Genomic DNA, 23,369 nt, shown 5'->3' with positions numbered 1-23,369 from the left:
TACACTAGAGCACTGTGCTATCGCTGGAGCCGATCACGCATCGTGTTAAACTGCAACACGCTCTCGCGCTGTGTATTGCACGTCGTCGTTTTCACGAGCTTCCATGTGGGCCAAAGTCCCAAAAGGAAAAAAACTCACTTTAATCTCGCTTTCATGTGCGTGGCGTTTGAGCGTTGGAGTCCATTATAGCAATGCTAAACTGCCACAGATTTTTCCGACGGAGACGGCGCGCGTACACCGCTCTGGCCACGGTCTCTTCTTTCAGCCCGGCAAAGAAGGGAACGAACGGCACAATGAGCGCGCCTTGAAAATGAGAAAAGAAGAAACGGAGAATAGCAGCCCGAGGCGTGAGCGGAGTACGCACCAAGTGGACAATGGACGAAGTTTACTGTCGTCTCTCTCCCGAACCAGGAAGGAGGAATGTAAGAGGAGGAGCTCAACTTCATGCGGCGCGTGGTGGCGGATTTATCAACTAGGGGCGCATGAACCAGAATCCTGGCCATGCACACTTTACCGTCGTACATACCACAACGCGTTCACTTCGTGCCCCTCTACCACACTTCAACCGACGGCCCTCCGTGGCGTATCGGTCGCGTGCCCGCCTGGCACACAGAGGGCTCGGTTTAGAACCACCATGCCAGTGAATTTATTTTTTCGAAGAGTCATTTTCGTGCGGGCACGCTCTGCCGACATGCCCAGTACAAGCCATTCATGAGACAGGAAATGCTTTCGCATTAAAGAAAAATACTATTCGGTGGTCGCAGTGAAATGGAAATGAAGGCTGATATAAGTTTCCAGATATGACGTAAACATCAGGTGTAAATCGTGTGTAGAATGCCTTCGCAACCGTAGCGGTGGCCTAGTCGTTCGAGCATCCACCTCGCATACGGGAGGTGCGCGATTCGACCCCCAGTTCTGCCGGGCACCCACCGAGCATACAATGTGTACAAGCTTTCCCCTTCCTGGCGCTCGGCTTCTTTAGAGTAAAATACTTGGGAACTGGGTCTTAGACCCCACCTTAAATAAAATAAAAACATTGCGCCATGCTGATCTTTGGCCCCAAATGCCCTTGCTCCATAAAATTCATCATTAGATTGCCTTCGCTAAGATTGAGAGTGTGTGCCTTTGTGTGGTTATGAAGACCCCAGGTAAAGCGTTGTCGTTTTGTTCCTTTCTGTAAGCCCGCTATAGCGAGCGCAAGGCGTCTGCAACGCGCGCCGAAAAAAAAAGAAAAAAAATTGGCTGTGGATTTGCTAAGTTCATCCAAGATATACAAAGCGAAAGCTCTCTGGCGTTCATTGCGTTTATTGGCGTTGGCGTTGACAACGTTCTAGACTCTGGTGATTTTGAGGAAAGGGAGGGCGCATAACTGGCTCCCTGGGTCAGTGGACGCCTCAATCGCTTTTTAATCGCGCTTTCAGCCTATGCTCGAGCCAAGAGAAACTCCGCTGCGAAATCGACAAAGTGAAGCAAGACTTAAAAAACAATCGATATCCTCAGCAGCTAATGAAAAGTCAAGAGTCAAGCTCACGCCTCCCGTCCTAGCCAAGAGCAGAAAAACGCAGAAGCCAAGCGAGCGGGCATTCCTTATGCTTCCGGGGTAAGCGCATTTGGGTATGCTTCCGGGATAAGCGTACTTGCACGAATTTTCAAAGGCTATGACGTGCACATTTCTCATGTGCCTACCAGCAAGTTAAAAAAAACAGCTGGTCCGGGCAAAAGATCGTCTAGACCTCTCAAGGTACCCGGGCGTGGTATACAAGATACCGTGTCAAGTCTGTAACGCCGCTTACATTGGCGAAACCGGAAACTTCAGACGCAGGCTCAGAGAGCATCAGAATGAAGTCACGAACGACCGCTCCACATGTAATGCTTTGGCCGAACACAATGTATCAACGGGACACACCATCGATTGGCACGAAGCATCAGTCATGGCCACAGAGGAAAACTTATCATCGCGCCTTCTTTTTGAATATTTTCATATACATAACATGAAGCATGCTCTTAACAGGACACGTGGAAATTTTCCAGAGATCTACAATCGGACATTACGCAATTTTAACCGTACTTAAGCCACCGTCCTTCCATGCGGCGCTCTATATGATCAAGGATCCCGTACGGGCCCCGAAACGTCGTATTTCCTTTTTGTCGAAACTTTTGGCGAGTGTATGTTTATTTCTACAATGTTCGCCCCTCGCCAGACGGTATTTTGTCAAACTCTGGACTATATTTCTCTTGGACACGCTCTCGCCACACCCTTCTCCTTCCAAGCTAACAACTTTCCGGATGATAACGTTTGTAAAAAACCTGTTTTCGCTTCCCTACACTGTTGGCATAATCTGCTCCTCTAGTCTTGCCCTCCTTCCACGCCAACTGTCCTTCTTCTAGTGTTACTACCCTTCTGTTGGTTCCTGTGGCAGCCACGTACCAGTTTCTCCTTCACGCGTTCCCGCCACACCCTTCTTCTACGCTAACCACTTTCCGGATGGTAACGTTTGTAAAAACCTGTTTTCGCGTCACTGCACTCTCGTCATAATCTCCTCCTCTAGTGGTGCCTTCTTTCCACACCAACCATCCTTCTTCTAGTTTAAAAACCATCAAGTTGGTTCCTATGGCAGCAATGTACCAGATTCTCCTTCACATGTTCTCGCCACATCCTTCTTCCACGCTAACCATTTTCTGCATGGTAACTTTTGCAAAAACCTGTTTTCGCGTCACTACACTCTCTTCATAATTTCCTCCTCTAGTGGTGCCTTCTTTCCACACCAACCATCCTTCTTCTAGTGTAAAAACCATCAAGTTGGTTCCTATGGCAGCCATGTACCTGATTCTCCTTCACATGTTCTGGCCACATCCTTCTCCTTCCACGCTAACCACTTTCCGGATATTAACGTTTGTAAAAACCTGTTTTCGCGTCACTACACTCTCGTCATAATCTCCTCCTCTAGTGGTGCCTTCTTTCCACGCCAACCATCCTTCTAGTGTAAAAACCATCAAGTTGGTTCCTATGGCAGCCATGTACCAGATTCTCCTTCACATGTTCTGGCCACATCCTTCCCCTTCCACGCTAACCATTTTCCGGATGGTAACGTTTGTAAAAACCTGTTTTCGCGTCAATACACTCTCGCCATAATCTCCTCCTCTAGTGGAGCTTTCTTTCCACGCCAACCGTCCTTCTTCTAGAGTAAAACCCTCCAGTTGGTTCCTATGGTAGCCATGTACCAGATTCTCCTTCACATGTTCTCGCCACATCCTTCTCCTACCACCATAACCATTTTCCGGATGGTAACTTTTGTAAAACCTGTTTTCGCGTCCCTGCACTCTCGCCATAATCTCCTCCACTAGTGGTGCCGTCCTTCCACGCAAACTGTCCTTCTTCTAGTGTAACTACCCTCCAGCTGGTTCCTATGGCAGCCATGTACCAGATTCTCCTTCACATGTTCTCGCCACATCCTTCTCCTTCCACGCTAACCATTTTCCGGATGGTAACGTTTTCAAAAACCTATTTTCGCGTCACTACACTCTCGCCATAATCTCCTCCTCTAGTGGCGCCCTCCTTCCACGCCAACTGTCCATCGTCTAGTGTAAATACCCTCCGGTTGGTCCCTATGGCAGCCATGTGCCAGATTCTCCTTCACACGTTCTCGCCCCATCCTTCTCCTTCCACGCTAACCACTTTCCGGATGGTAACGTTTGTAAATAACCTGTTTTCTCGTACCTACACTCTCGCCATAATCTCCTCCTCTAGTGGTGCCCTCCTTCCACCCCAAACTGTCCTTCTTCTAGTGTAACTACCATCCAGTTGGTTCCTATGGCAGCCATGTACCAGATTCTCCTTCAAATGTTCTCATCGCATCCTTTTCCTTCCACGCTAACCTTTTCCGGATGGTAACGTTTGTAAAAAAACCTGTTTTCGCGTCACTACACTCTCGCCATAATCTCCTCCTCTAGTGGTGCCCTCCTTCCACGCCAACTGCCCTTCTTGTGTAACTACCCTCCAGTTGGTTCCTATGGCAGCCATGTACCAGATTCTCCTTCACACGTTCTCGCCACATCCTACTCCTTCCACGCTAGCCATTTTCCGGATGGTAACGTTTCTAAAAAAGCTGTTGTCGCGTCACTACACTGTTGGCATAATCTCCTCCTCTTGTGGTGCCCTCCTTCCACGCCAACTGTCCTTCTTCTAGTGTAACTACCCTTCAGTTGGTTCCTATGGCAGCCATGTACCAATTTCTCTTTCACACCGTCTCGCCACACCCTTCTCCTTCCATGCTAACAACTTTCCGGATGGTAACGTTTGTAAAAAACCTATTTTCGCGTCCCTACACCCTCGCCACAATCTCCTCCTCTAGTGGTGCCCTCCTTCCTCGTCTACCGTCCCTCTTCCAGTCTTACTACCCTCCGGATGGTTGCTATGCCAACCACGTACCAGTTGTTCCTTCTCAGGCTCTCGTCATGCCTCCTCCTTCCACGCTAAACACCTTCTGGATGGTTCGTTTTGTAACGATCCTCTGTTTACGCCTTCCTACACTCTCGCCACAATCGCCTCCTCTAGTAGTGCCCCGTTTCAACGTCGGCCGTCCTTCTTCCAGCCTTACTACCCTCCGGATGGTTGCTATGCCAACCACGTACCATGTTGCTCCTGCGCACGCTCTCGTCATGCCCTCCTCCGATGTACCTTGTCAAAAGCCTTTGAAAAATCTAAAAATTTACAGTCAGCTATTGATGATAGGTATAGAATACTGTGCAATGCATGTGTAAACGATATTAACTGTGTTTTACAAGAGTAAGATTTTCGAAACGCATTTTGCGCTGTCGTAAAATAATGAGTTCGATTCAAGGAAGTTAACGAGGTTGAGGAATATTGTATGCTCGAGCATTTTGCAACGAGTATTGGTAAGGAATAAGGCACGGTAATTAATATTGGATGCTTTGCTGCCGGATTTGCAGACAGGAACCACATTTCCGATTTTCGACTCAGTAGGCAGGATTGATTGGTCAAGTGATTGCTGGTATATTTATGTTAAAGCACCTCAGACGATCGAGTTTAATCGGGATCCTTCCGCTACAGCATCAGTCACAGTCCATGTGCGGTTTTGGGATGTTACACCTCACAATATTCACACTACTCCTTCCTCACTAAAAAACACCGAGCAAAACTAAAAAAACGAGACCATTACCTTTTGAGAGTACTGATGATTATGAATATTTAAGCGCAAGGAATCATGAACACCTAGCACATACTTGTCCGCTATTCTCGAACTATAATGTAATCCCAGTTTTTTCGTGATACGACTTCCGGATTTTACGCAGGTATTAAGGTTTAAACAATTCATTGCATCACTTCTTAATTGCGCCCGCATTTCTAGAACGCCACGAACCTGCCGTCTTTACAAAAAACACGGAAAACTGGCGCGTTCCTCTTTTTCGAAATAATTACAAACACCAATCATTGGAACATAATCTTCGTCAGTTCTGAACAATTAAAAATTTCACTCCAAGCCCACATTAAACCATTCGAGACAAAAGTTTCTTAACACATGACAAACACCAGAGGAAAAAAGCGGGGGCGGGGGGCATGGTAAAGAGGAAATCAGCATAAGCGTAAGTGTCAATTCTTGAAAAGCGTTTGCTGATTGTATCCCACTTTACTTCTGGCTTAATAATTAAGCTTTATAGTGCGATTTTCCTAGGTTATAATCAGCATCATTATCATCAGCCTGACTACACCCACTGTGCCATCGTATTTGAGGCAACAACAACCCACTGCAGGGCAGAGGCCTTTCCCATTGGTAATCTACATTGGTAATCTGCCATTCATGACCTGAGAGAATCTACCATATGCATTCCACCCCATTCTTATCCTTCACATTATTTCCCTCTCATGATCTGCTTGTCTAACTCATTGGACATGCTTTGCAGTTCTCCTGAGTGAGTCACCATGCAAGGCAATGTCATGAGCGAATCGCAGATTATTTAGGTATTCTTCATTAGCTCTTATTCCTAACTGTTCCAAATTCAGGCCTTGAAATACCTCCTGTAATCAGGTGGTCAATAGCATCGGCGAGATCATGTCTGTCTGCCTGACGCCCTTCCTTATTGGAATTTTATTGGTGACTTGATGGAGGACTATTGTAGCTGTGCAGTTGCTGTAGACATCTTCCAGTATTTTCACATAAGGCGCTTCTACACCCCCAGTCCACAATGCCTCTATGACTGATAAGGTTTCCACTGAGTCAAATGCTTTCTCGTAATCAATAAAGGCTATATATAGGAGCCAGTTATATTTTGCGCATATGTCTACCACCTAATTGATAGTGTAAATATGATCTATTGTGGAATATCCTTTACAAAAGCCTGCCTGATCATTTGGTTGATTAAAGTCTAACGTGGCCCTGACTCTATTAGTGATTACTTTAGTAAATACTTTGTAGGCAACGGACAGTAAGCTAATCGGTCTGTCATTTTTTCAAGCCCTTCGCGTCTCCTTTCTTATGAATTAGGATATTGTTTGCGTTCTTCCAAGCTTCTCTTACGGTCGAGGTCAGAAAGCATTGTGTATACAGGGTGGCTAATTTTTCTAGCACAATCTCCCCTCCGTCCGTCAACACATGAGATGTTACCTGATCCCCACCAGCAGTTTTTTTCCCTTTGCATTGCTCCTAAGGCCTTCTTTATTTCCTCTTTTGTTACTGGCGGTATGACGCATTGCTGTGCACTACGGTCTCTCTCATTAACGTTCTGATTGTAATCAGTAAATGGCGCAGTTTTTAGATGGAGCGTTCTGATTACATTGGCTGCTGTATAGATTTGTGTAGAACTCTTCGGCGACTGTAACTATCTTATCCTTATTGCTTGTGACATTGCCATCCTTGTCTCATACATCTGGTGTTTACGTATGGCTAGTTACCCCTTCACCGCTTTTTGGCTATCTCCGTTCTTTAGAGCATGCTCAATTTTCTCCATATTAAACTTCCTTATGTCGGCGACCTTGCGCTTATTTATTATAGCTGAGTTAAAGTTGAGTTGTGATGTGCGCGCTATGGCTTACGCTTTGTAGCCTTGCCTCCGGCGGCAGTGTTCCGACCCGGCTGGCAAGCACCGTCGCTGCCTCTGACGCACCTGCAGACTCCCCCCCCCCCCCCCCCCCCCAGCACAGGTCAGCGCACCCAACGTAGGGAGCCGGCATGCGCCTCACGAGAATGGGACAGGCGTGACGACTTTGCCGGGGAAGCTGAGTGCGGCGAAATTCCCCGAACAGCGCATTCCTGTGGACCGACGGAAGAAACACCGAGTGGCGGCGACGGCGGAAGGATGACGGCGCCAACCCACCGCCCGCATGCACCTGAGAGGCCCGCGGCAAGCCAAAGAATTCGCGACTGAAAGGCGCCATGATCCCCCCTTGCCTGGGGGTGTTTCGGTGGTGTGTGCGCGGTCACGTGCTGAGGGCGGAGCCTAGGAAGAAGCCCAAGACTTTGGACTCGACCAGCGACCGGGGGTTCCCTGGCTGGGTGCCTAGGGAAGACGAACGGAACAAAAACCAGAAGGCAGTGGGAGGAGAGAAGAGTTCCGTCCGAGTGGTCGCGATCGACCCTGAGCTGCGGAGCCCTCCCATGGTCCCGTGGTGGAGCTGATGCCGCCCCTCGACTCCACAAGAAGCCCCGTCTCGTCACCGGGTGAGCAGATCGCCGACCCCCTTCACGCAACCACAGCTGACGATTAAATATTTTCCTTACCAGTCAGTTGTGATGTTGACTCGTTCACTCCCGCCCTCTGCACGAATCCCAGACGGCAACCCACCGGGTTGCGAATTGTGACCCCTCATTGGGGCCGTCACAAGTGGTGGCAGCGGTGGGAATCTGCTGAGGTTTTGGTACGAGCCCGTATACCCTCGTTCCGGGGAACGAACGAGTCAACATGACATCACAGTAGTTACCTGACTCTCAGACTGGAGCATTAGGGGCTAATGCAATGATGCTGGGAGGAATTATTCCGCCATTCACCGGGGACGGTACAGGTCCGAATATCAAGGACTTCCTCCAAATTTTAGAGCAGGTCGGCGCAATGGGAGGATGGCAGGCTAAACAACTGATCGGTATGGCACGGTGTAAAATGGTCGGTACTGCTCAGGCATTTGCGTGGAGGGACGAGGAGGTGAGCAACGCCGCCAACTATGAGGCATTCAAAGAACTGGCCCCGAAACGTTTCTACACGGAACCAGCCAGTGTAAAGCTAGAACGGTTCATGAACGCCAGACAAGAGACAGGCGAGGATGCACGTGCTTTCGCAGCTCGTTTGCGGATGTTGGGCACGGACACGCTGGGGAATAATGCCACTGAGGACGCCGCAAAGAAGGAAGCGAGAAGCGAAGTTCTCAAAGAGCAGCTCCGTTCGCGCTTTCTAAATGGCCTGCGCGATCCCGTTAGGCGTTTCACCCTTTCACGCGATCCCAATAGGTTCGAGAAGGCCGTAGACGTAGGGGCTAAAGAGGAGGAGATCGAAAAGGTCACGCGGCCTCGGGGCATGGCGTTCAGACAGGTGGGAACAGACGAAGCAAATGAGTTGAGGACGCGACTGGACCGCCTCGAGAGGCTGCTAGAAGAGAATTTAGAGATTGTCGAGCAGCGTACACAAGACCAGCCGGATGGCAGGCCGCGGCGCTATAACACTGGCCGCTGTTTTTCGTGCGGGAAGTCGGGTCACTTCGCCCGTGCATGTAGCTTTCGGCAGGCGCCCAGCAGAAACCCCCGTCCGGAGAGCAGCCCACGCGACCACACTCCGGCTGAGGACAAGGCGTATCCTAAGAGTTCGGGAAACTAGAGGTGGCCTCCGTCGAAAACCACAGCGAAAGGGGGCCTTCAACGGCTGTACTAAGTCTACGTGGAGAAACAAGCCCTATTGTGGAGGGCGAATTGGCGGGCGTGAAGGTGCAGTGTATGGTAGATACAGGGTCCAAGGTGAGCCTTTTCAGGTTGGATGCTTTATCGCGGATCAGCAGTGAGTGGGAGCGGACGTTCGAGAGGCACGAGAGTAGTATGACGCTGGTGGGCATCACTGGGAGCCCATTACGCACTCTAGGCCGATTTCAGATTCCACTGGTGCTTGGGAGACGCGAACTCGCGGCGGCATTCTTTGTGTGCGAAGACGATGTAATGTTACCGGTTGACTGCTTGATCGGTCTGGATATCTTGGAGCGGGAGCGGGTGGACCTAATACTTACTCAGGGAGTGCTGAGGATGGGGGATGATTTCGTGCCTATAGTCAATTGGTCCCACAAAGAGAGCGCAGTACCCGATCTGGAGAGCAGCAATCCCTTGTTGGTCGCATTAACCGGAGGTGCAACAGTGCCTGCAATGACTGATTGTGTTCTGTGGTGTAAATCACTGCGAGATCTGCCATCGGGGGGGAACTAAAGTGGTGGAAGTGAACCGCCTCGAAACGAACGGCCTCGTAGGCGCACCGACATTGGTAACAATGCGCAAGGGCGCCAGTGTCCCAGTTAGGGTGGCGAACGTAAGTAACACTGCAAGATATCCCTCTCGGCAAGAACAAAGTCATTGGCACTTTGATCGACGCGGAACTTTCAGAACCAGTTCGAAAGGTAGACACGGCTGCCCTCGGGGTAAGCACCGAAAGCTTGCTTGAGATGTTCGACCTATCTCGTGTGAACGGAGAACACAGGTCCAGAATTGAAGCCCTCATCGCGAGGAATAGCGCAGTGTTTTCTGCACACAGGACCGATCTCGGACACTGTCAGGCCATTAAACACAAGATATACACCGGCGACGCCCCTCCTGTCTACCACCGGGCATATCGGATCCCCTTTGCTAAGAGGGAAGAAATGGAAACCCAGGTCGGCGACCTCCTTCCTGGCCGCGGGTGTCATTAAGCATTCAACCTCGCCTTGGGGAGCACCGGCCTTATTAGTATAGAAGCCCGACGGCAGCTACCGGTTCGTGGTAGGCTACAGAGACGTGAACAAGGCGACACGAGTAGATCCTTACCCCCTGCCAAATATCCACGAAACCCTCTCCCAGCTTGGGAAAGCCAAGTACTTTACGGCTGTAGACATGGCTAGTGGATATTGGCAGATAGAGATGGACGCTAAAGATAGAGAAAAAACCGCTTTTAACACGCCCACGGGCCACTATGAGTGGAACAGGATGCCAATGGGGCTCTTGAACAGCGCGGCGGTCTGGCAAAGGACAGCCGATGTAATACTGGCAGGGTTGCTCGGTAAGCTGTGTCACGTATACCTCGACGACATTATTATATACAGCGAGTCTTTCGAGGAGCACCTACAGGACATTGAACGAGTGTTCAAGAGAGTAGGGGGAGCCTGCCTTAAGTTAAAACCATCGAAATTCCAATTTCTGAAGCCGGAAGTCAAATACCTGGGACACATTGTCTCAGCTAACGGCGTGCACCCCGACCCCGGAAAGGTAAAGTGCGTGGAGGAATTCCCAACCCCTACCAGTAAAACTGAAGTCCGCCAATTTCTGGGGCTGGTCACTTACTACCGTCGCCACATCTCAGACTTCGCTGAGATAGCTAAACCATTGACAAGGCTAACGAGCAAGGTGCCCTTTGAATGGACGCCAGAGGCAGAGGCCGCTTTCAAAGCGTTGAAGAGAAAGCTAACTGAAGCCCCCACTTTGCGGTTCCCCGACTTTGGTCAACCTTTCACAATCGCGACCGATGCTTCTAAGCACGCAGTCGGAGCCATCTTGTCCCAGATCCACGACGGGGTAGAATGCCCGGTCGCTTACGCGAGTAGGCAGCTGAATGCAGCTGAAAAAAATTACGGCGCGACAGAGCAAGAGTGCCTGGCGGTGGTGTGGGCAGTGCGTCATTTCCGCTGTTACCTATACGGCCGCCATTTCCAGATTGTGACAGACTGCCAGCCATTGAAATGGCTCATGAATGTGAGAGACCCCAGTTCGAGGTTAGCCCGTTGGAATCTGCTTCTGCAGGAGTACGATTTCGAGGTCATCCATCGCGCAGGAAAAACAAACCAAAATACAGATGCCCTCAGCCGTGCGACAGTAGCGGGCGTGTCTGATCTATTTCCCTCGATCGAGGAAGCTATACTTCAGGATGAACAAAGGAAGGACCACTTCTTATTCAAGAAGATAGAGGAGTGCAACAACTCCGCAGGCGGGATTAGCGGTCGCTACCATACCGACCAGTACGGCACCCTTAGGTTTCGGAACAAGAGAAGCTCAGAGGAAGGTCGCGTGGTCATACCACCGTCGACGAGAGGAGAGATTTTGAGGTTGCACCACGACTCGCCCTGGGCAGGGCACCTTGGCGTTCGAAAGACGCAGGAAAGGATCGCAAAGAACTACTTCTGGCATGTGATGAAAAAAGACATAGCATGCTACTGCAAGCAGTGTAAATCATGCGCACTTCGCAGAGTCCCCAAAGGCAGGCCAGCAGCGCCGTTGCAGATCTTTCCAGACGTTCACCGGCCGTTTGAGCGAACCGCAATGGATATTGTGGGGCCGCTACCGTGCACAACCTCTGGCAGGCGGTACATTCTAGTGTTCGTGGACCATCTGACTCGATACGCCGAAACGTTCGCTTTAGAGAATCAGACAGCCGAGACGGTGGCGAGGGTGTTCACCGAGGGGGTAGTATTGCGACATGGAGCACCTAAATAGCTGCTAACCGATCAAGGGGCTAACTTCACGGGGCGGCTTATGAAAGACGTGTACGATCTCCTCGGTGTCAAGAAGCTCCAGACGACCGCTTATCACCCAGAGTGCAATGGCGCGGTGGAAAGGTTGAACCAGACCCTAATGCAGATTTTGTCTCACTATGTTGAAAATGACCAGCGCGACTGGGACCTCTGACTTCCTTACGCGACCTTTGCCTACAACTCGGCCGTCCACGAGGGAACGCGAATGAGCCCGTTTTCACTTTTGTATGGCAGGGATCCAGTGATCCCAGGCGCGGCTTGTGGGGGACCCAGGGGCCATTATGGCACGCTGCAGGACTATCGCGAAGAACTTGTACAGAGGCTAAGCTCCGCCCACGAGGTCGCGTCGAAGGCGCTACGCAGCGCGGCAGAAGCACGCAAAAGACGGCAGGGGGTTGTCAGTAAAAACTCTGACCTCCAGGTGGGTGATCAAGTTTACCTGCAAGTAAATGTCACCCCGCGCGGCCTTTCGAGGAAACTGCATACGAAATGGACAGGTCCTTTTGAGGTAATCGAAAAATTGTCTGACGTCACGGTTCGTCTCCGGCACACGAGAACGCGCAAAGAAAAATTTGTGCACGTGAATAAACTCCGTCTGGCCGAGGACAGCGAGATCACTGACGCCCAGCAACACTCGCTGCCGGCATCGTCGCCAACAGGGCCGGACGCTCCGCCAGCACCCGCATACGAGACCCTCGATGCAGGCATCCCGCCTGAGGCTTTTCTCGATTTGGAAATTCCAGAGCAGGCAGCTACCGTCGACGAACGGGCGCAGGGCCACGATTACGCGTTGCGAAGCCGATGGTCACTTCCCGTCCCTTCTTATTAAGCTTATCGGCATGGCAGGCCGACCGGAAGGCACCTGGCTATGCTACGGTGTACCGTTTCGTAAATACGTACTTATTGCTCCAGTTTTCAAGTCTGAGAGACGCTAACATGCCTCCGGACATGCTCTGGTACAGCGCGGGTAACTGCATTGTGATGTGTTCCTGGCTGCTAACTTAATTTCCCGCTAGAGTGGTTTTGCCCCTAGGGAGGCGACGGTCTGCACGAGAGACTGATGTGTGATGTCGACGACCGAACGGCCTCTAAGAAGTTTCCAGATGTGACGTGTAGTGGTGGTCACGAACGCCCGTTAATAAGTAGCCAGTGCTTGAAAGTAAACAGAATGTGCCTGACTGAATGCGGCCCTTATCAAGAATTTTGCCTCTGGAAAATTCTTCTTCCAAGAAGAGGGGATTGTGATGTGCGCGCTATGGCTTACGCTTTGTAGCCTTGCCTCCGGCGGCAGTGTTCCGACCCGGCTGGCAAGCACCGTCGCTGCCTCTGACGTGCCTGCAGACTCCCCCCCCCCCCCCCCCCCCCCCCAGCACAGGTCAGCGCACCCAACGTAGGGAGCCGGCATGCGCCTCACGAGAATGGGACAGGCGTGACGACTTTGCCGGGGAAGCTGAGTGCGGCGAAATTCCCCGAACAGCGCATTCCTGTGGACCGACGGAAGAAACACCGAGTGGCGGCGACGGCGGAAGGATGACGGCGCCAACCCACCGCCCGCATGCAGCTGAGAGGCCCGCGGCAAGCCAAAGAATTCGCGACTGAAAGGCGCCATGATCCCCCCTTGCCTGGGGGTGTTTCGGTGGTGTGTGCGCGGTCACGTGCTGAGGGCGGAGCCTAGGAAAAAGCTCAAGAGTTTGGACTCGACCAGCGACCGGGGGTTCCCTGGCTAGGTGCCTAGGGAAGACGAACGGAACAAAAACCAGAGGGCAGTGGGAGGAGAGAAGAGTTCCGTCCGGGTGGTCGCGATCGACCCTGAGCTGCTGAGCCCTCCCATGGTCCTGTGGTGGAACTGATGCCGCCCCTCGACTCCACAAGAAGCCCCGTCTCGTCACCGGCTGAGCAGATCGCCGACCCCCTTCAGGCAACCACAGCTGACGATTAAATATTTTCCTTACCAGTCAGTTGTGATGTTGACTCGTTCACTCCCGCCCTCTGCACGAATCCCAGACGGCAACCCACCGGGTTGCGAATTGTGACCCCTCACTGGGGCCGTCACAGAGTTACAAAGTGAGTTAAAGTTGAATCTCTCTTCTTCAGCGACATCCTGAATTCCTCTACTTTCCCTCTTACCACTAACTCTTTAATATACTTCCTCTTCACTAGCTACTTCCATTCTCTCTTTAAGTCTAAGCTAATTCGAGGCCTTACCATTCTGTGGTCGCTAAAACGCACCTTTCCGAGAACGTCCACATCCTGAACGATGCCAGGTTGATTGCATAGTATGAAACATAAATGAAGTGGGCGCAAAACTTGGACAAGGACCGAACAAAACACATACGACGACTGACAAACGTGTCGATTTCATTTTTAGTCGCACCATTGTGGCTGTTGCAGGTCCACTTCCTGTTCCTCTCGTTTGCGGAAGAAGGTATAGATGATCCGTAAATTATTTCCATCTGCGAATTCGACTAATAACTCTCCCCTGCTATTCCTAGAGCCTATCCCATAGTCGACTACCGCCTGGTCTCCGGCCTGCTTCTTGCCTATCTTCTCATTAAAGTCGCCAACTTGTACAGTGCACTCTTATTTTACTTAGTTCATTGTCGATTCCACGTCTTCATAGAGGCATTCAACGGTCTGGTCATCATGGCCGGATGTAGGCGCGTAGGCCTGCACCACCTTCGGCTTGTACCTCCTATTGAGCCGAATTACGACAGCTGCCACCCTGTCGTTAATACTCTAAAACTCCTCTACGTTTCTAGCTATATCCTGATTAATGAGGAATCCCACATCTAGTTCTCGTCTATCCGCTAGTCCGCGATAGCACAATGTGTGCCCGTCCTTTTGTACTGTATACGCTTCACTAAGCCCTATGATATTCCATTTAATGCCCGCTATAGTTTCTCGAACAGCACTGCTAGGCTAGCCTCACTAGATAAGGTCCTAGCGTAAAACGTTGCCACGATCAGATTCAAATGCCGGCCTGTCCGGAGCCAGAAATTCTTAGCACCCTCGGCAGCGTCGCAGGTCTGACCGCCGCCTTGGTCAGTTGCTCCGCAGCCGCTGGGGACTGAGGGCCGAGGGTTAATTGGTTTGTTCGTAGAAGGTTGTGGCCAAGTACTGCACCAGGGTGGCCAAATCCTGCTCTGGTGAGGGAGTTCGTAGTCGGTTCTTGTAATTGAGATCAGAACGCACCCTAGGCCGGGTTATGCAATTCCATCAGCACGCGGAGTTTTTTTTTTCGAACCCCGGTCCTCTTGCACGCGAGGTGGACGCTCTAGCTCTACGCCATCGCTGCATATGAGGTGGTTCTTTACCTTTTCCTGAATATGCATGAGATGTTTTCATGTACGCGCTAGTTGATAACATGTATAACTTGCTTTTTGAAACGGCTAATAGCATTTTTTTTTCATGTATTAATACTGTATACGGAATACCTTGGCGATAACATTTCCCAGTATTACGTCCTTAAAAAGCACATCTTATGGATTGTGTATACCAGTGTATCAACGTGTTAGAACAGTTGTTTTATTTTTCTCATATTGCTTTAACGCATTTGCGCTGCTGTACATTGTTATGGTCGCTTCGGCCTAGTCAGCTGCCTGGAGCAGATTTTGTCCCAGAGTTCCAACCAAATATGGTGAAATAAAATTGAATTGAATTTAAACGCGTGTGTTTACTAAATTACGAGGCGGCTTGCATTCTGGCTGACATATTTTGTTCGCGCTTATTCCTTGATGTCCCGGTCAAGTGTTGCCTTTTCTTTTTCTAGTCATGTTTATCTCGTTATCAGCGACTACACACTCACCTTCCTCCCTTTATATGAATTGGCACCGCCTGTAAACGCGCATTAATGATGGAATGCATATGTTTCTCGGTCGGTGTAGCAGCGGTAATATTTCATCGTTAGTTGTCAGAGTGAGCGCTCTTTTCCATGCTATCCAGTTGTTTTCAATGAAAGAAATACGTCACGGGGGCGGTGCACTATTTTCTTGGTGCGCAGTACGCGTTTCTTAGTTCCCTGAGAGGCAGCAGCTTACGCCGTCCTTGCTTACCTGCGCACCAATCACCCGCACGACGCGTTAAAAAAGAAAAGGGTATTCTAGAAGCACATTGCCAATAAGACGCGTTCTCCGACGGTGCTTGCACGCTGCCGTCGAATGAGCGCTGTATAAAAAGCGATGAACGAATCGTGGCCGGCGGAGAAACCGAGGCGTAGTGGCTAGAATCCGCGAGTGGAGTCGCCACGTGTACTTCACTTTTACGCCATTTTACATGAGCACAGCTTCAGGTAAAAATGGCATATTTGCTATCATGCGACAGTACTGCATCACTGTAGCCCGATTCGACGTTCCACTTGAGTCTTTCATCTCAAGCTTTTCTATGCTCTTCTTTAGAGCGTACATTACAGCATTTCACTCGACTCTGCATTGAAAGCTTTATACCGAGCCTAGCGTTTTGACACTGTGAAGGGCATCGGCTTTCGATTTAACTTTTAATAGCGTGGCTAATAAGTTGTTAGAATGTATTAACAATGTTGGCTTCTTTTTGTCTCTACTCGCTGGTAGCGCCCTGATTGCTTCTAACGTTTTGTATTGGCTGTAGGATGCTTCCAGGATATTTTTGGAACATCCCTTCTGATGGGAGGATTGATTTACTGTTTGGTTAGTGCGCTTCGTGCAAGACACGGGCCATTGTCGAGAAATCTCAAAGGCGATTAAAGTACTCCAGCACGCAAGTCACTCAGCAGCAGTGACATCTGCAGATAAATATAAGCTTAAGCATACAAACGAACCTGAGAAATCGAGAGGTAAGTGATGGCAAACAGTCTCGTCGATGACATTGCTCCCGATCAAGTGTCGATATAGTCTCGATAAGCGTGTTGAGACTACTGTCCATTCGCAGTGACGTAAGACCCACGCTGACTAGGGATCCAGCAGAAGCGCTTCCCGAGGCTCAAGTTTGATCCCGGGAACTTGGATGTGCTTCCGAGATCCCTGCGTAATCAACAGTTTTAGTTAGAAGTTGGCACGAGGTTCCGCTGATGCCACTACTGCTGGGCGCGTGGATTCTTCGTTGCACTCGCCGGTAATAACATAGGGTACATGCTGACTTGTCGGCGCTTGCCGTGATTCGAGCGTAATTAGAAGCTGGCTCACGGCGAGGGAGTGAGAGGGAACAGGGCAACCACGCGAGAGGCGGCGCTCACCGGTCGTGCGGCCTGTCGCTGCGCAGTGTCTCGAGCACGGTCTGCTCGGCGGCGGATGGGGGCCGCACGAACTGTCGCCGGAAGTTGTCGTTGAACCACGCGTAGAGCAGCGGGTTGTAGCAGGTGGAGCTCATGGCAGCCGCGTGGGCGGCGCAGAAGAGCGCGTCGCCCAGCGGCCAGGCGACCGAGGCGGCGTGGAAGTCGGCGAGCAGGTTGCACACGTTGAGCGGCAGCCAGGCGAGCGCGAAGGCCAGCACCATGGCGAGCAGCATCAGCTGGGTGCGTCGCGCGCGGCGGCTGCGGCGGCGCAGACGGCGGGCGACGCGCGCGTAGCAGCCGCCCACCACGGCCAGCGGCAGCAGGAACTGGACGGCTGCCGTGAGGGCGCCGAACAGCTGGCGTCCGTGCTCCGAGGGCCACAGCTCCTCGCAGAAGGCGCGCCCGTCGGCGGCGCTGACGACGAGGCGCACGAAGGCGGCGTACGGGAGCGTGAGGAGCGCGCTGGCCGCCCACAGCGCGGCGCACAGCACTGCGCAGGAGCGCGGCCGCAGCAGTCGCCTCCGCAGGGGGTGCACCACGGCACGCAGCCGGTGCACGGCGATTGCCGTGAGCGTCAGCGAGGAGACGTACACGCTGACGCCCTGCGCGAAGGGCACCAGGCGGCACAGGGCGGCGCCGAAGGGCCACCGCCGCAGGAACAGGTAGAGCGGCGTGAAGGGCACGGCCAGCGCGCACAGCAGGATGTCCGAGAGCGCCAGGTTGGCCACCAGCAGGTTGGTCACAGTGCGCATGGCCCGGCGACGCAGCACCACGGCACAGACGAGCCCGTTGCCCGAGACGCCCAGCACGAAGACGATTGCGTACAGGAGGCCGAAGAGCGCGCGCGCCGCAACGCCGCCCCCCCCGGCCGGTGCCGTGCCGTTGCGGTCGGCGATCTGCGCGAGGTCACTGGCTTCCACGGGCTGCTGCGATAATTTCGCGGCCACTTCGTGACATGCGAGCGTCGTGGTCGACGACATCGAGTTGGCGCCTTAAAAGCGCATCACAAAGCTCCGGACGGCAAGGGGTTTCATGCTGCTGTGAGGCGAATAGTCCAGCCAGCGATAGTCGCTGGTCCATTTTTAGTTTGCATGGAAATCCGCCTTGACTTTACACTGAGACCACGGGAAAGAATATTCGCTAGTTTCCTAGCACCAAATTCCAGGATTTAATTTTTATAGAGATATGCAAAATTTCGTAGAAAGTGCCGCAGTGCTTGGAAATAGAGACATGGAAGTGCCTGGATTTGACAGGGAAAAAACTGAGGGATCCTAGAATAATACTCTGCTTCCAAGATGTACGTTCATGTCGAAATTGAGAAAGTAAACACTATTTTTTACGTGTGGCAAAACTTGTCTGCGCAAAGATGGAGGCCGATGGGCTACCCAGTTCACAGTTTTGTGAAATAATATTTACTGCTTTTGCTACATGAGATAAAAAACGCCTTATTTGCGACATGACTGATGGAAAATTCACCTGAAGCGAAGAAATCATTGTGAGGCGTAACACACTTTCAGAAAAAGCTGCCAGTTGACCACGTACACAACTCTGTACAAGGCACCCTAAAGGGTTAAGCCACCTGCTCCCTGCAACATGCATGCTCTTAAGGCACAATCTATGACGGCGTCGAGAGTGAATGCAGGGCAGAAAAGGCGCAGCCCATTCTACGACGACACCTCGTAGATAGAGGCGGCCGAACTCGTACAGTGGCTGCTGAATGTGTCGAAGTAGCACCCACCATAAGACTCAGCTTACCTTTCCGCCGTTGGCGCTCTACGTACGCAAGCAAGAAAATGCCTCACGCAAAAGGTTCGGCCCTTTGAAGATGTCACTAGTGGTCATTTTCAAGCGCTTTCGGAATTTTCCCCCAAGACAGCGGCCATCAACTTTAATAACAGTTTTACGCACGAAAAGCCGGCAGTTGCATCGGTTTGTAATTAACCCCTTACTCTGTAATATGTTAACATCGTTCGCACAAAAGCATGTCCGCAGTAGAATGAAAGGTCATATTTTAGGAAGAATTTGTGGCATCTAAAGTTTTTTGATGGTTTTAGATAATTCGCACGTGCTCTTCACAACGCACTTGGTGATATCCTCGCGCTTTTTACAGCAAACGACGATGGTTTAAAACTGACCTACGAACATCCGTGCGGTAGCATACAGTACTGTCGGGGACAAAAATCTCCAGGACGCGCGGTAAGCGATTGTGTCTAATAGCTGCCATGTTTGTTAGGGACCATCTGGTATCATCACTAGCACACACCACAGCAAGCGAGTCCGACTTTCACCTCGACAGGTGTGGTCTCCAGCTAGCGCCCAATCGCAGATCTTCGGTTCCCAATGACGCGTCCTGGATACTTTTGTCCCCATTAGCACTTTTCTGCTTTTTTGAAAAGCATTTCTCCTGGTTGCACAACATTAGATAGCTCTTCTATAAACATAAAATCTGCAAAGCACCGCATACAGAAAAGAAGCACACAGGACGAGTGCAGACTAACAATTAGTTTATTGTGCCTCCTTGCTTCTTCGCGCAGTTTTTGGTTTTATGGAATGTCGTACCAACTGCACTCTTCTGAACCTTCCATGCACAACAATGCTCATATTAATATCATTATGATGAATTGGAGCAATGCCGCTCTAGAAAAAAAACGGCCTGGCTTAGCTTATGGTTAAGCCTAGGATGCGAAGCATACGTCGCTTGGCAAGCCGTACTTCTCGTTCTTCTCCCGTTTCCGTGGCTCTTTGTAACTTGCGCTTTGCGGTCTGGCGAGCCGCCCTCTCCCTGGCCGACATCTCGCTGCTCAACTGACTCAACGAGTGCGTCGCCTTTTATACAATTGCGTGACGTCAGTATCTCCTAGCGGTAGGAGCGGGAGTTAGGCCGCCGGCGGAGGCTGCGCGTCCGCAAGCGAGCGCACGAGTTGATCCCCAGCTTTCACAGCTGTTGTGACGTCATATCACGTGGTGCGCCGATGTAGGTCAAGTGGTAGCTACGCGGCCGCGCGCGGCGCAGCAAGGAAGAGCTCGGTTGTGCGGCTAGTATGCTTCGCATAAAAAACCGTGCCTGCACCTACTGTCTCGTTAGGAGGCACCGGTGTTTTGAACGGACACCGACCTCAGGCCCTAGAGGATTTTACACGCAGGACCTCTCGTGAGCTGTCAGACGCGTCCTCAAAGGGGCGCCAGCGTTCAGTCAACATCGTCGCAACGGGGGAACGGTATTCCTTTTGTTTGCGGGACACAAGCGTTTATCGAGGCGGACGCTGCGTCGCGTGGCCATTCGATGCTAATGGCGTCGCTGGGGAAAGAAAGCGTCTCCGTCATGTGGGACACCAGCGTCCGGCCTGTCCAACCATCGCCGCCTTCTTGGTCAACGACCGATGGACCATCGAGTGGCCTTTCCCGATGGCCGAGTTGCACTCTTTCACCCAGCGCGAAGGGAACCGACCGTGGGCGACTGAAAACCGGAGCAGCACTCTGTTTCAGCCCCATAGCCCCATGTTCGCCTCAAAATTGCGTACTGCGCCCAGCGTGTTGGAGAACACCGGAGGTATATATATATATATATATATATATATATATATATATATATATATATATATATATATATATATATATATATATATATATATATATGGAAGCAGTCAGGGTTGCTCAACGGGCCAGAGAAAACTTCCACAGTGAAAAGGTCACTACTGGTTCGATTATCTTGGTTTATTCACCAACGGTTTCAGACGGTGAAGGACGGTCTATATATATATATATATATATATATATATATATATATATATATATATATATATATATATATATATATATCCCCGCGAGGCAACACCTCCTCTCCCTTTACCCCAGCAGAGCACATCTGGTGGAGCGAGCGGCGTCGACGGCGGCGCCATCTGTTGGAGCGCAGCTGCGGTGTTGCTAGGCGTTGGCGGCTTAAGGACAGGCCACGCGCATACGGCTGAAGTGCGCGACGAGCCGAAATGGCTCGCTGGCTGGAGTACTAAAGCTTTCGCTTTAAAACCGCTTTGGGGACATTAACTATGAAGCCGCGGGCACGAAATCGCGCCCACGGACACGAGACGCCGCGTATGTTGATCCAACTTACCGTTAATCGAATCTAAAAAGCAAACTAGTAGACGACGTTCCCAAATGCGTTTTGCATGCAGACATCGTGAACACAACGTGCTTTTAGCCCTCATCTCATAGTTGGCACACCGCCAGTTTCTGCTAAGACTAGAATCCAAACCTACCCCGGCTGTTTACACTCATACGGGCTCTGCTAGCACAGTGGACTTGCTACTGCGTGTGCTGCAGATTTATTTCAAGTTGGATGAATAATTACTCATGGGCAACATGCATGCGAAATGATTGTACGACATGATTATACTTGGTCGAGAAACAGATGATCTCAATAACAGACCACAGTAGGTAATGAAACAATTCGGTGAGTACACGTGTCGCAGGACTCCTTCGTAAAGTCGTTTCTTATTTTGGGCACAGTATGTGCTTGCCGAGAGCGAAGTAAAAGTCGTTGTCATTGCATCATAGATAACGAATACCAGTGAAATTGGTCAAGTTTCGAGACAACCTGACGGCAATTTGAAGCTTTAACATGCGTTTTGGGATGGCCTTATTTTGCTCGAATAAAAGACAAACACAACGTGGACGCTGACAAGCGCTTAGCGCGGCCTACCGAAGGAGCAATTTAGTAGCAAGCAGTGGTGGGCATTTGACCTCAAAAACCTCGACCTCACCTCACCCTAAAACAAATTTGGTGACCTCATTCATTCTCAACCTCACCACTTGAGGTTGAGGTCTTCTTAGCGCCCACGCCTCATTTTTGTTGAGGCCACTAGCGACCACATTCAACCCCACCTCAACCTCATAGTGTGAGGATGAGGTCGGATGTTGGACCTCAAAAAATAAAAATAATTAAAACTGAAAATTGAGTACACCATTCAAGATCTATCCACCGAGAATTCTGTCAGTGAAGCAAGCTAAAATGATGAGAGTAGCTAGCAAAGAACTCCTTTTGGCATTTAAAGGTACATAATTATAAGATATGTGGCGCACTGTGACTGAAGGTGACCGTGTTGATGCAAATGCAATTTCGCCCGTTTCAATGCGTGGCACTCCAGCTTGGCCTAAATGCCGAAAGGCGCCACCGAAGCAGCGAATCATGCAACTTCGACTGCTGCATGCCACTTTTGCACTCGATAGTTCACACACTATGAAATGTGTATGAAAGAAGAGAATTCCTGATGGCCTAGCTCTGTTAGGCCAGTATATACGTAGCGAAAACGCGGCGACTTCTGAATCGGAAGAGTTAATATATGAAACCCGTGCATTCACTAGATGCGCCTTTATTCATGATTAAAACTTCAATCGTCGTGGCGGAGTGGCAGCGTCTCCGCCTGAAACCCCAAATGCCCTGGTTCGATTCCCAGCTTTGACACAGGTTTTTATCTGTATTCGGTGAGTGTGCGGGGGCTTGAGTGGCTCCCATAGATGCCATCACCGAATATGTTGGTTGGCGCCTTAGGGCGGGTAAGAGCGGCGATGCGCGTGGTGTGAGTCATGCCAGATGGCGCGACGAGCACGCGGCGTCCGCCCAGCCGCGGCGGTTGCTAGGGGACGGCTCAAGGTCTGTCTCTGTGTCTCCTCGGAGCACCGCCACAGCGAAATCGCAAGTTCGTGGCCAGTGTAGCTTTCGCTACAGAAAAACCGATGTTCTGAGATGAGACATCACAAGGCTTATGTATGACTTCAACGTGGAGAGCTACTGCTTTGTTTAACGGCTTATGGGAGTTTAACGTCCCAAAGCGACCAAGGCTATGAGGGACGTCGTAGTGGAGGACTCCAGAAATTTCTATCACATGTGGTTCTTTTACGTGCACTGATATCGCACAGTACACGGGCCTCTAGAAATTCGCCTCCATCGAAATTCGACCACTGCGGCCGGGATCGAACCCGCGTCTTTCGGGTCAGCAGCCGAGCCACCGCGGCGGGGCATGGACAGCTAGTAATGCTGAATCTCGTTAAGGTCGTTTTGGAGGGATAATTGATGAGATGTGTTATTGATGGCTTGATAAAAAACACGACCCTGAGAAAACATACGAATCTTACAGGACAGACGCGACAGGAATAATGGTCACAAGGCGCGACTGAAACGAGTTGTGTTCATTATATATATATATATATATATATATATATATATATATATATATACATATATATATATATATATATATATATATATATATATATATATATATATATATATATATATATATATATATATATATATATATTGGTAAGCGGCCTCGCTGTTGTATAAATTTCAGTTGTGAGTCAGCGCTTGTCCTGTATTTTCTTCCACTCTGTCCGCGCCGTTGCGCTGTTTGCCACCAATATGTA

At 50.6% G+C, this 23,369-nt stretch overlaps 1 protein-coding gene across 2 annotated transcripts in view; it reads right to left on the bottom strand.

The window, feature by feature from the left end:
* LOC144108584 (prolactin-releasing peptide receptor-like) overlaps positions 1–23,369 on the bottom strand; it is a 190,718-nt gene that overhangs the window by 116,490 nt on the left and 50,859 nt on the right. Inside the window, exon 2 of one of the 2 annotated variants that reach the window (XM_077641785.1) lies at positions 16,908–17,842. The exons of the other annotated variant lie outside the window; for it this stretch is intronic. Coding sequence (XP_077497911.1) covers positions 16,908–17,842 — 935 coding nt within the window. The remainder of the gene's footprint in view (positions 1–16,907; positions 17,843–23,369) is intronic. 2 annotated transcript variants of the gene reach the window in all.

This window comes from Amblyomma americanum, chromosome 1 (assembly GCF_052857255.1).
Source record: "Amblyomma americanum isolate KBUSLIRL-KWMA chromosome 1, ASM5285725v1, whole genome shotgun sequence".
NCBI lineage: Eukaryota > Metazoa > Arthropoda > Arachnida > Ixodida > Ixodidae > Amblyomma > Amblyomma americanum.
This window is presented reverse-complemented; position numbering and strand designations above follow the sequence as displayed.